Genomic DNA, 13,726 nt, shown 5'->3' with positions numbered 1-13,726 from the left:
TTCATGCTTAGTTCATTCACTTATTTCGTGGTGTGTTGGAACATATTTGTAAGCAAATGAATGGGCATGGAGATACGGCCCGTTAACATGGCCCTCTAAGCCATGATGCCTCCCGTGATCCACGGAAATGGTGGATTGGACGCGCCTGTGGCCGAGGTCCCATCCTGAGGGCCTTCTCCGCGATACAGACTGTTGTACGACTTGGAGGCATCTGCGTGCCTCCCTGAGGGTGGGACTTAGGACAACATCCTGCATTTTCCTTGGTGTCTGGGCAACCACGCCTAAAGCTAAAGGACAAGCAGGCCTCTATCAAAGCCGCCCCCTAGTGCGTGCACTTGGGACACAGGGAAAGGTGACAGGACCATCGGGAAGGACCAACATCCGAGGTCTCATGTGAGGTGGCAGAGACTGTGGAGACTAAATGCACCAGACATTGGGCACAGGAACTCAGCGGAGCGGCATCAAGACTGTGGGGCACCTTTTCCTCCCCCTGTCCCAGAGAGACTTGTTGCTGTGGAACAATGAGCACCCTTACTGTTTGCTGATCCTGACTTAGGTGACCTGTTACCTTCCTTAATAACGCCTCTCCTAAACTCAGAGTATGACAGTTCTGTGTTTCTATTACCAGGACTTCTGGAACCCTGAGTAGTTGTGGGTAGTGTAGAAAGGCTGGTGGGTGTCAGAATAGGTGAAGAGCACAGGCCATATAGGTTTGTCTGACCCCTGCCTAATGGGACAGGGAAGTCAGAGGTCAGATGTCTGCCTCCTTTGACAATGACCACAGACATGCCTCAAGATCTAGTGAGTTTACTTCATTCTGTGTTTTAGGGGAGAAAACCCCTCTGCTTCAAGAGATTCCTAAACATCCTTCAGCACCAGATACTAGAAACCTATCTCACAGCAGAGCGTCCCGCCCACCTCTCCCTACCCTTCAGGATGGGCTCCAAACAGGTTCCTTCCAGCTCAACTTCCTGCTGCTAATTTGCATTTCCCCTTGGTGACATCACGGATCATGCAATGGGTTAACTGCAAGGTCAGCAGTTTGAAACCACCAGCAGCTTCTCAGGAGAAAGGAGCTTTCTGCCCCTTAAAGGGGGAGGGTGGAGAGAAGGTGAGGGAGAAAGGGGGAACAGATTACTAGGATCTACATATAACCTCCTCCCTGGGGGACGGACAGCGGAGAAGTGGGTGAAGGGAGACAAATGGTCTAAGATATGACAAAATAATAATAATTTATAAATTATCAAGGGTTCATGGGGGAGGGGGGAGCATGGAGGGAGGGAAAAAAAACGTGGAGCTGATACCAAGGGCTCAAGTAGAAAGCAAATGTTTGAGGATGATGAGGGCAACAAGTGTACAAATGTGCTTGACACAATGGATGGATGTATGGATTGTGATGAGTTGTACGAGCCCCCAATAAAATGATTATATATAATTCATAAAATTAAAAAAGGCCCCAAAAAAGAAAAAGATGTCATCCCAGAAACCCACAAGGGCAGATCTACTCTGTCCAATAGGGCTTGCGATGAGTCAGAATCCACGTGACCCCAAGTGGTTTTTTGGGGTGTTTTTTTTTGGGCGGGGGGGGGCAGAAACATTGAATCAGCATCTGTATTTTATCAAGAGTCTCTGATCCAATGTATCTGAGTTGGAAATACAAATTCTCAGCAGGGGGTCAAACCAGAGAACCGGCTTGCCCAACACCCAGCAGATCCTGTGGGGACTCCTTTGGGCAGCCCTGAGACCAGCAGCTGTGGCTGGTGGAGTCAGCACAGGCTTCTCGCGGTAGTGGGGGAACAGCAGGCTGGCCCAGGAGGATGTCACAAATGGTGGGCCCGTCTGGCAGGCTGGCCTGCCGCTTGTGCCTCCTCACCACAAAGGGGCAGGAGGGGAAGGGAATTTCAACGTGGCTCCTGGCGAAGCAGCATGTCCGCAGGACAGCACCAGGGCCCTCACTCTGACTTCCTGCTGGGTGATGGTAGTTCATGACGTCCACCCTCGGAGACAACTAATCCCAGCTGCCCGGTGGGTTCCCGTTCGCATGTTGCCTCCATAGGACTCTCCATGGTTGGTTTTCAAAGGAGACGCCTTGGTCTCTTTTTTGAGATACCTCTGGGTGGACTCAAACCTATAGCCTTGTGGTTTTCAGCTGCCCCCCTTACCCATTTGTCCTTCCCAAGAACGCTCTGGCCCTCGGTTCTAGAACACTTCAAAACAGAGCACAACAGCTAGTCTTCCAGAAATCCCCAATCACGTGTGACCTAGCTCCCACAATTCTTGGCACAGCATGCAGTTTAATGAATGCTTAAATTGGGGGATGGCAGGTACACCTACCTGCACCCCAGGATTGGGGGGCAGACAGACCTCAAGCTGTGTAAATGCTTCCACCCCAGAGCACACGGCTCCCCCGACTGCTTCGTTCCTCAGCCAGCCGCCTGACCAGGCACCACACAGAAGAGAAACAAGGCCAGAGTCGGATCTTCTCCTTCAGTCTTTATTTACAGGAAAGTACAGATAATTGGCGGCCATTTTCGTTAACTACTAACAATAAAGGCAAGAGCAGTAAAGGAAAAAAAACAAAGCAAACCGCACACACAAAAAGTGGGGGGTGGGAGTGTTGTTTGTAACGCAAGCCTCTTGAGGGAATCTTAATAGAAAGTATTTAGCAGCTCGCCCTGCTCCCGAGACAGGATTGGCAAGGCACCAACCACCTCTCAGTGACAGAGGAGCCGGCCTTGGCACCAGCACCAGGGAGCGCTGCGGATGGCGCACAGACAAACGGAGAGCCTTTGAGCTCTTGATCTAGCCCCGCCAGCCCGCCCCAAAGCGCGGCCTCCCTTTCGACCAGACACGAGGATTATTTCCCCACCCCACCCTGAGAAACGTGTCCAAGACAAGGCTGGCAGAGAACGCACAATTTCTTCCCAGAAGCCCTTCCATGACCCGGACCTCCACTCCAAGGAGAAAACCAAGGAACCAGGTGCTCTCAACTCACTTCTGACTCCTGGTGACTCCAGGTATAAAGGAATGGGCTCCAGGGGTTCCCGGGGCCGATCTTCCTGAAGTCAACATCACTAGCCACACCATTCCTCCAAGGTCTCTCTGGGTGGATTCAAACTGCCAGCCTTGCAGTGAGCAGCCAAGTGCTTTAACACCCCGGGAGCCAAACTTACACTGGTCTCCACACCAAGCCCAGCCCTGTTCCTTGCCCTGGGCATTACTGGAGCACAGGGAAAGATGTCTCCCTCCCCTCGCCCTGGCCCGTTAACACAGGCCAAGATTGCTGCCCACGAAGCTGCCCACAGATCCAGGAAAGTAACAGACCGATCGGGCTTGGGCCTCTCCTGCTTCCTGACCACCCAGAGCAGCATGCAAGCCTCCAGCCTGACCTAGTGAGAGACTGGGAACCCATCCTGGATCAGGTGACAAATATTCGGCCCCAGGCCCAAGCGAGGCAGGATGCCAACGTTCACCCGGCCACGCCAAAGAGGAAACGAGCAGAGGTAATTAGGTTAGTTCTGGGCAAAAGTGAAGTGGAGATCACCGCTGACTCGCTGCCTCCTGCCACCCTCTCCCACTCTGTAATCAGCGCCCCTTCCAAGGCCTGACCGTCTTACACAGGCTCCCACCTCTGCTCACACGGGTCTCACGCTGCCCGGGTGAGAGGCTTCACCCAGTGAAGGACTGTAGGCTCGGCCAGACGCTGCTTTCCTTGGCAGCTGGTCTGTGGACAGTGTGCGGGCAGGGAGGGAGAAGCACCGCTGGGTGGGCTGCAGCCAAGGCACTCCGTGCACAGGTCTGCCACGCTGGCCGCAGCCTGCGCCTCTAGGCCTCCTTGAACAATGAAGATGAGCTGATGGCCAAAAGGGTCTCTCTAACCACCATGTTCCCCGACCCTCCAGTGAAATCAGAAATCCGATGGTTAAGATACTCAAGAAGCCTACGATTTCTCGCGCAGAAAGCTCAGAATCCCTGACTAAATGCTGGGGCAGAGCCTCCCGGTCCCCGCTCCTCCCACACAGCGTGTCACAGAGCTGGGGAAACCCTCCATCCACAGTCCTGCCCGTCACGCGGCACAAATACTGCCCAGAGTCCTAAGCCGAACCATCACGGTGTGGGGGACTGTTCTACATGGGCCAGGGCAGCCTCAAAGCAGTGTCCACCCCGGGAGTGGCCTACTCAAGAGACGAACGAAGGCTTGGTCCCAACACCACAGGTGGATGAGGAAGCAACTATGTGAGTAAAGGCTCGGAGATGAGAAGAATCCGTCTTACAAGGCAGTGGGATAGAGAGCCAAGGCACTAAGTGGTTTGGCACCTGGGAGCTTCAAGTACAGTTGAGCCTGCCACCCACAGAAAGGTCAAGGCTCTCACAGACAGAGGCAGGTTTCACCCGGGTACAAACAGGGTACCCCTGTCCTCAGGATCCTGACCTGGGCCCGCCATCTACCTTTGACTCAAAACTCTACGAGGCAAGACTACGGACAGCAGTCCATAGCGTGTGCAACCCCGTGAGCGAGCACCTTGGGAGCCTCCATTTACTCCAAACTGGCCGCCGCTGCCAGCAGGTGGGCCCTCCAGAGCCTAGAGCAGTCTCCCCAGCGCTCCTGCCCGGGGTTGGGTGTGACTGCTTGCAAAAACCAGCGAGACAGATGTAGGGCCCGAGTGAGACCAGAAAAGGGGCCCCAATGAGATGCTGCTGCTGAAGCTGGGAAAACTAGATGATGGGGTGGTAATGGCAACAGACTTGCTTGTGCGGCTCAAACAGATTCCAGGGACAACCCAGCGAGGGGTGGGGGGTCGGTCCCCAAGATGCCCTAGGGAGTGACAGCCACAATGGAATAACTGAGGACACTTCCTCCCGGGCACCAGGAAGGTCCTCTGCAGACAAGGCCCTCCTGACACGGGCTGGGCTCAGTGTCGGTCACACACCAGCCCAAGAGTCCATCAGAAATCGGCATTGCTGGCAGAGGTTACCACCCGGATAAAGGCCTGGGAAGTTGGGATTTCCCTGCCCCAAACATCTTCCATCTGAAACGCCATCTTTATCTCCGCTGGCCCCTCCCCGCTCTCATCGCTCAGCAGTGTAGGTGCACCATCCTGCTGGTGCTGCTGTGGGGGGCCAGCCCCATCAAAGGGGCCCGAGGGCCTCTCTCACTGCAAATCCCCAGGTCTCCCTCTAAGCAGGCAGACCTTGCTGGGGAAGGCTGGCCAGAGTCCATAGCCAAAGTCCAGGCTCCATGGGGCCACAAGCATTCAGCAAGATGGGGACCCCAGGGAAGAGGATCTGATATTTTCTTGCCAGGCACAGGAAACCAGAGTTACTTTAGGCATGACCAAAAACAACAAGCAAACAACCTAACCAAACCCAATGCCATTGCACTGCCCCTGTAGGACAGGGTAGAGGCTGTCCATCTGTACAGCAGACTAGTGTGTGGCTGGTGGCTTGAACCACCGACCTTCCTGTCAGCAGTCGAGCGTCCCTCCCTGCTTCTACCTGGACCTGATGTTAAGTCCCTGCAGGGCAGGACACGGTGGCAGCTCCGGCTTCTTAGAGAGACTGAGGAATGGAAAAGGAAGGCAGGGGTCCCAGAGCCAGCCAGGAAGCAGACAGAGGGCAACTGGGCAGGGAGAAAATGCACCAGGCCTGCTTTCCTAGGGCGGCCTCTTCCCTGAGTTTGGTTTTTGAGTTGAGGTCTTATCTAATTTCAATTCAAAAAAGGACAGGTTCTTTCTCATTGACACTCCTTAAGGTCTAGCATCTGACAGTGAGGCCATTCGGGGCTGTCAAGCCCGTGGGAGCTGTCCTGTGCCAGGGCTCCTGGACACCAATCCCGCCTGGCAGTTCCACCTCAGTGACCCTCTAGCCCCGGCCCTCCAGCAAAATACTTAGAGCAAACAGCTTTACATTATTTGTACACGTACACAAAAATAGATCCTTTTATATATATAATATATATATGTATGTATTTATAACTGGTTACACGTTGGATTCTTAATCAGGCATTCCCAGTAGTTGGCACAGCTTGTCCTGTAAGCTCGGGGATCAAGTTCTGTTTCATTTTGCCGTTCCAAAGTACAAAAGGGGGGAGAAAACAAACAAACAAAAAACAACCGAGGCATTTCATCTCCATGATGTTTTCTTAAATACAGCAACGCCATAGGCAACGGTATGTACAGTCCAGGGGGCCCCCCCAAGGCCAGCCGCAAGGGGCGGGGTCAGTGTGGCCGGCTGCTGGACTCTGAAGCCTGCCTCTTGCGGGAGGGCGTGTAGCCGTTCAGACAGCCGTTGGTCTGCCGTTTGCAAAGCCCACCGTTCAGGATGTCCTGGATGTGCTGCACGATGAGGTTGATGGCCACTGTGGAGGGCAGAGACCGGCAGAGCGTTAGGGACTTGGGGCACCTGTGTGGGCTGTGAGCAGGGGCATCGGCTTAGGTCGGAGGGCTCCCCCAGACCATTCATTCTGCACTTAAGGGCTTGACCCTGGATGCGTCGCTCAGCCTCCCTAACAAGATAAACGGAACACGCTGGCACCAGTCACGTCTAATATAGCAACCCTAGAGGGCGGGGCAGAGCTGCTCCTTAGGGGTCCAGAGTTGGCCAACCGTTATAATAGCACAGTTGCATCCTGCCCGGAGGGGGGTGGGTTTGAATTGCCGACTTTGTGGTTAGCAGCCCAATGCTTGAGCCCCTTATACCAACTCCCATGCTAGTTAGCGGTGCCCACTTAACTCAATGCCCCAAGGCTCATGCCAACCCTCTCCAAACCAAACTCACTTCCCCGGAGGCCATGCTGACTCACGGTGGCTCCATAAGCCTGGGTAGAACTGCCCCCTGTGAGTTTCCCAGACTGTAACTGCCCAGGAGTAGAAAACCCTGTCTTTCTCCCTTCTGAGTGGCTGGTGGTTTCAAACTGCTGGCCTTTGGGAGCACCTCTTCCTCGAGGAATAGATAAAACGCCTAGCAAATAGCAAGCCCTCCATGCATGGGCTCCTTACCAGACGCATCAACACAGGCAAAGCAATCAGCAAAACCCTCAAGATTAACCAGCAGCCACGGTTCTGAAAACATCGATTAACTATCAGATTCTCCCCGAACCTCGCCCCCCACTAAGGAACCCACCAGTGTCCTACTCCAAGACAGAGCCCGGGTGGCCCAGCAGCTTAGAGCTGGGTAGCTAACTGTGAGGTTGCCTTTAAGGTGAGGCTGGTCAAAAACCCAGTGGTCTGCTCCCTTAAAGCTCACAAAACCCCGGTGGGCAGCTCTTCCATCACATGGGTCATTAGGAACCTAATCTACGGGATTCACACCAAGCAGAGCTGGCCCAAGGAAGCTTCTTTCCTGCAGAGGAGACAGCCGGTAGGGCCCGCATGTTAGCATGAATTACACTCCTAGGAAAGGCACCCGGGTTACAACCACGGCAACGATGAACACATGATGTCAAGGTCCCCTCCTGAGAAGCACTGAGGGCTCCTGTGGCCCCACATCCCGCTCCAACTATGAGAGACACGGGGCAGACGTCCCGCCCTCGCCCACAGGCTTAAGGGACTCCACACTCACCGAGATTGTCCGCACCTCTAGGAATAATCACATCCGCGTATTGCTTTGTCTGCGAGGAAAAGAGGTTTACAACATATGAATAGGAGTTAAGTGGGATACATTGGGCCCCCCACCCCTCACTGTGGAAATGTGGGGGGGGGGGTGCAGCCTTCCTATTCTGTCCCCAGAGGGAGATGGCTTAAGGCTTTGACTGTAAGACTGCTTACAACTTGCTGGTGAGGGCGTGTGGAAGTTCAGGGGACCCAATGAAGCTGCTTCCCGTAGCTGAGATGTGGGTGTGAGAAAGGAGGTGGGGTGAGGAAAACCCGAGAAAAAGAACCGGGTCTTCCTTTCACTGCTGCATTCAAAGCCCATTTACAGTTCGGTCTAGTGTGGACAGTTATCTACTTTCCCTAAATGACACGAAATCAGCCTTTCAGAGAAAATGTGGTCGTTGAAACCAAACAGGCGCTGGCCTCTTTATCACCAGGGAAAAGATAAATTCGGAAAATCCACAGCGGGGAAAGGGTGTACGCTGAACTGTGCCAGCTAGATGGGCACCCTTTGCGTAACGCGTATTTCACCACAACAGTTGGGGGGGTGGTAATCCTAATCATTCATAGCACCAGGGGGACCCCCGAAAGATAGTCCCTATGGTGACCAGTTCCGTTGGTTTTGCTCCTGAGCTACTGAAAAAGAAAACGCCAAAGGTAAAACCGAGGCACTGGGCTTCTGCGGACCAACCACAGGTACCGGTGTGCCGTGAGTAAGATAAAGAATGGACACCCTCGTAGGACGCCAATCAGACACCTTCCAAGGTCAGATGGGGAAGGAAGTGGGTGTTCCTGAGCTGAGCAGTGGGAGGTGTTAAGGAGGCACAGCCCAGACAATGGTCCAGAAGGTTAAGTTTCATTACGACTGAGCTAAGCACCAGAGAACTGGGCTTTAACCATAATTTGTGCTCAACCGTCAGCTTAACTTTGGCTTTTATTATTAAAGGCAGGAGAGGTCCTTGGCCAGGTGTGTACACAAGAGTTTCAGGCTTCTTGGCCCCGCCTTCAGAAGTCCTCCCCAGGAGGAAGAACAGGGCCCTCAGGTAGACAAAGCCCACCGCCCCCAAGTCCCTGGTCTGAAACAAAAGTCATGGCTGGTTTAAAGCAAAACCTACGAACAGGATAAAAGAAATGTCATGGGCGGTGGAGGGGCCATATTTTTCTAGGAAAGAAGACCGTGTGATTTTAGGATACACAGAGAAAGCTTCCCTCTAAATTCAGTCAATGCCGTCAGACACCCAGCTCCCAAGAGATGGTGACCTGAGACTGGGTAGAAGTCTCCACCTCTCCCTCTCTGAGGGTAATTATACATTACCCTAAGGTAGACTGTGGTTTGGCCAAACGGGAAAAAACTCACATGACACAACTGCAGGATTCTCCTGGGTGAAATATGTCTCCTTCCAAAACTAGGCTACCCACCCACTTGTCTCTGATGACCCTCCTCACCATTCACCTTTCTGTCTTCCCCCCAAGAAACGGAGGGGTGTTTCCTAGACTGATGGCTGATTTGCTAAAAGTTGAGCATCTCCCCATTTCTACCCTTCCTTCCCTGAAAATCCCCTCACAGTAGAATTCCCAGCTGCAGCAAGGATGATGGGGAGCCGGGAGGACGTGACAAGCTCTTCCCCCAGGGAAGTTATACCTGGGCCACAGCAGCCCCTGTAGTGTCAGAAGACACAGAAATGGCCTATCCTGGGGCAGAGCTCTCCCTGGACCGACTCTCCGGCCACCATAGACCTCTGGAAAGCGCGGAATGGCTGAGGCGTGTCCTCAGTACACCACGACTCCACCCAGCAAGAAGGGGAGGCCTGGACTGGGATCTGGATAACCCCGAGTAATACTGGGTCAGAACAGAGCGTCTAGGGAACAGAGCAGACCAAGTGCCATGGGCTGCCTCTTCTGGGGACACATGCTTGTGTCATGAATTTTTAAGTTCTACCTGTGACCAAGACAAACCAAGAGCACAACTCACTGGCAGGCAGAATTCCTCAAAGGCAGGCTTGACAAACGTGATGTACTGAGATAAAATCTGCTCCAGGTCTCTCCCTCGTTCACTGATGTCCCTCAGGACTGGAAGAGAAGGGAAAACAGGCGTCAGGGAAATGGTGGATGGACCAGTGCATGCTGGACCTTCCAGAGAAAGCAGGCTGGCCGTGCGCAGCTCCACCTGCACTCCCAAGGGAGTCTGACCCAGCAAAGGTCAACGGCAGCTTTGGGGGGTGGGGTTGGGGTGTTTGCCTCTGAATGCAGTCAGATGTGGCCAGCGACAACAGAATGTCCCCTGAAATAAAAGGAACTGCCAGCTGGGACCAACATCAATATTTAACCACGGGAGACTTGGGTGCGAGGAACGCAAAGGAACAAAGCAGCACAGTCCCAGTGAGCTCCGTGTAACAGGAAGTGGTGCTTTGACCCTGAGGTCCTGGGCAGGCCACTAGGAGTCGTTCTTCTTTCCTTACCTGACAGTAGCCTCCTTCGATCCCTGCACTCACCTGCGCTCCAAAGTCCAGGCACCTAATGCGTGATGTGCAAACCTCTCTGTTCCCATGTCCCATCCACAAAGGGTGTGTGTGTGTGTGTGTGTGTGTGTGTGTGTCAGTGTCAGTGTCAGAGTCTAGGTGAGGGTAATTATTCCTGTTCACCGCAAGCACAGACCGACCTCTGGTGAAAGGTAAGAATGCCACCGTGCGCAAGCTGGGGGCTGGAGGGCTGTGGAGAAGCCCAGGCCAACCAAGCTCACCATCATCTACCTTCTTGCTCTCGGTCAGTTTTACACACGGATGAGAGACTGTTCGCCTAAGGGACTGGGGCCCTGGCTCTGCCTCTGACCTCTCTGAGCCTGCGCTCCCTGGGAAGGAGTAAAGTACAAGAGAGGGAACAGAAGCATCCCTCTAAAGGTCCCTCCCTCTAGAGGTCATCTTAAATCACACAGAGTGCCCACTGTCTACCCAACACCCCTCCTCGACCCAGAATAGCACCGCAGCTAAGGGCGCTGGGGCAGCCCCTGTGCTCCTCGCAGCCCCTTCTCAGGGAACGGGCTGCAGCGTGGGGTGAGAGAGCCTTTCCCTGCGGGGGAGCCACTCTGAATAAGACAGAGTGGGGGGCTTCACATAGACCCACAAGGGCAGGCGCCGGGAGGGGGCGAAGAGTGCCGGTGTCGGGGCCACAACTGACACCAGGTGACATAAATCTGTCCGAGCAGCCTGCAAACAAGCTGCCGGGCAGCCTGGGTTCCAGGGTCAGGGGTGGATGCTGTGCCCCAGCCCGTCCCTGGTGAACACACAAAGTCTGGGCGGTCCTTGGTGGGCCAGGTCCCCTAACTGCCTGCGCCCCAGGAGGAAATGCTTCCCAGCACTGCAAGACCGGCGGATGGAGGGCTGCCACGTGGCTCAGCCCCCGGGGCCCTGAGAGCTCTGCATGCAGTTAATGAGTGCGCCCTGGCCAAACACACGGTGAGGGCGGCCTCTGTTCTTCACACGTTGGCAGATAAAGCCAGAAGCCAGATCAAAAGGCTATCGGAGTTGTGGGGAAAACAAACACACACCCCAGTTTGGCAGCTTTTCCAGAAAAGCCCTGCAAAAGCTGAGTATCAGGTTTGTTTCTTAAGGCAGGCTTTTCACAGGCAGGGGGGTAGGCTTCAGGAATGCAGGAACAGCCCCCCCCCCCCCCCCCCCCCCCCCCCCCCCCCCCGTGTGGGCGTCTGCATGCACGCACGTATGTATGTGGGAACGTGCACACACGCATGTGCACACACATGCACCTTTCATGCCAAGTTCCTATCACCCTCCACTCAGGCCTTCAGGTTGCTGTCTCACCAGACCTGGTATCTCCATTCATAATGTCACACGGAACACAGGCAGAGGCGGTGAGTCACGGCGAGCCGGCAATAATCTTATTGTACCACTGAACGGACTGAGCCACAGGGTCAGGCTGACCCAGACTTGAATCCTGACCCCACTGACGACAAGCTCTGTGGTGCTGGGCTCGTGAAGCTCGATTTCCTCCAGTGTGCAGTAGGGACAAGACTGCCCTGTGCACTGTGCTGTCCCAAACCATGTGGGGCGAACCAATGAACACAAGACGCACGGGGGCAGCCTACGTCAGAGAGGGAAGGGCACTTTGGAAACGCCGGCTGAGAATGGCTGCATGCTTTGAAGAATATAATCAAGGTCACTGTATTGTACATGGGTGGCTTGTGTATGTGTCCAGTCATAGAGTTAAAAATCCTAATAAGGGTGGGACTGGAGGGAGATGTACATCAATTGTATTAGCACAGTAGCTGGCACACAGTATGAGTTTCCACATTGATTTCAGTGCCAACAGGATCTGACGAGGTCCTGAGAGCAGACCAGCCAGTACTACACAGAAACCACAAGCTCGGGCCAAGGAGCAGGTTCAGCTGAGGCAGGTTTAGCTGAGAGGCAGGGCTTGGGGGAAGGAGCTTGCAGAGCATCTGGAAGGGAGTGCAGTGGGGGAGGGATGGCAGGGCACAAACACACGAGAAGGCCTGAGAGAAGGAAAAAGAGATACAACCATACTGGTCTCCACCCTGGAAAACAGGAAACACGGTGGGATGCTGCAGAGGAGTTGAAAACACGTAAAATCAAAAGGGACCACCCATCCAACAGCATAATAAGAGCTCTCTCCACACCATGACCAAGTGGGGCTCCAGCAATGGCAGGGTGATCCAATAGCAGAGAAGCAATCAAAGGAATACACCACAAGATCAGAACAAGGAAACGTGGGTCCATCTCTTCGCATATTTAAAAAGCATCTGACCAAGTGCTCCAAACCAGATGGAGCAGTGCATGAACAGAGAGGTACAGGGCCAGCCTCAATCAGAGTCAAACTGACACCCCCACTCCCAGCCCAGCCCCCAGAAGTATGTGCTACATAGGACAACACGAAACCTACAGGTTAGGGAGAGGGGTGGCCTGCCACACTCACACTGAAGCAAACCAAGAAAGAGCGCAAGGGCACCCTATACTGGTCACCAAGCCCTGAGGATGACGGGCCTACAGCAAGCTGCTAAGGCACAGAGAGGAATGCAGGCCAACAGCTGAACACACGATGTCCCCTCGCCGAGCATACCACGACAGAGGACAATGCTGGGGTCACACGGTGGGATTGAGTCCAGTCTGACCACCCCACAGAAGAATGAACCAAGAAGGGAACATAACAGATCAGCAACGGGAGCAAAGCAATGCCACAAAAACCCGGAGGAACCCCCAAAATAAACGTCAGGCTAGGAGGAGGAGTTCCTAGAACACAGCATACTCCACCCCACCCCCACCAGTGGGGATCTAGTCATAAAGGTCAGTGGACAGACCTGGAATTATGTGTGCTTTTTTGTTTTTAGTGTTTTGTTGTGTTGGCTTTTGGGGGGGGGGCAGGGGTCATGCTAGGTTCCCCACCCTCCTTGTTTTTTCTCTTTTTGGTCTTTTTGTTTGTCTGTTATTGCTGTCTTGCCTTCAGATATAAGATAGGCATGGGAAGCAAGACCGGGACTTTCCTGAGGGACTTGGGTGGGGTGGGGCGGGGAAAGGGAGCGGTGATCAAATGCAGGGGAACAAGTAGGAATTAAAATCAACAACGATAAGGGCACAGAGATCCTGGGGGTGTTGGAGTCACAGCAATCTAGCTGAGAGGAAATACTAAGAGGCGGAAGAAGGGAGAGCGTTATGATGGGACAGGAGGAAGGTAAAAGCAAACAGGAAAGATCTGGGAAGCAAAGCCATGGATAGAGGTATAAACATAGGTAGACCCTTATACAAATAATAATCCATAAAAAGAGGCATTAGTCTATGTACATATATTTATATGGCAATACACTGACTGAGGGTGTGGACGGACTTTGTGTCTCTGCTCAAGCCCTGTCTCAATGGAAGAACACTTTGTTTTAATAATCCGGCACTCTGATGCTCACCTTCCCGACACCATCGCTGAAGACAAAATGGGTGCATAAGCAAATGTGATCAGGAAAGCTGATGGTGCCTGGCTATCAAAAGATAGGGTGTCTGGGGTCTTAAAAGCTTGAAGGTAAACAAGCGGCCATCTAGCTCAGAAGCAACAGAGCCCACATGGAAGAACATATCAGCCTGTGTGATCACGAGGTGTCGAACGGATCACTGAAG

At 53.6% G+C, this 13,726-nt stretch overlaps 1 protein-coding gene across 1 annotated transcript in view; it reads right to left on the bottom strand.

The window, feature by feature from the left end:
• Positions 1-2,473: 2,473 nt before the first annotated feature.
• Positions 2,474-13,726, bottom strand: part of UCK2 (uridine-cytidine kinase 2) — a 38,811-nt gene continuing 27,558 nt past the window's right edge. The window contains exons 5-7 of the mRNA XM_004706855.2: positions 9,565-9,662; positions 7,561-7,609; positions 2,474-6,358 (exon numbers count right to left, since the gene is read on the bottom strand). Coding sequence (XP_004706912.1) covers positions 6,219-6,358; positions 7,561-7,609; positions 9,565-9,662 — 287 coding nt within the window. The 3' untranslated portion in view covers positions 2,474-6,218. The remainder of the gene's footprint in view (positions 6,359-7,560; positions 7,610-9,564; positions 9,663-13,726) is intronic.

The sequence above is a fragment of the Echinops telfairi genome, unplaced genomic scaffold, assembly GCF_000313985.2.
Source record: "Echinops telfairi isolate 266 unplaced genomic scaffold, ASM31398v2 ScPeMD7_7424;HRSCAF=8462, whole genome shotgun sequence".
Taxonomy (NCBI): domain Eukaryota; kingdom Metazoa; phylum Chordata; class Mammalia; order Afrosoricida; family Tenrecidae; genus Echinops; species Echinops telfairi.
Note: the sequence above shows the minus strand (reverse complement) of the source record. Positions and strands in the feature narration are given on the sequence as shown.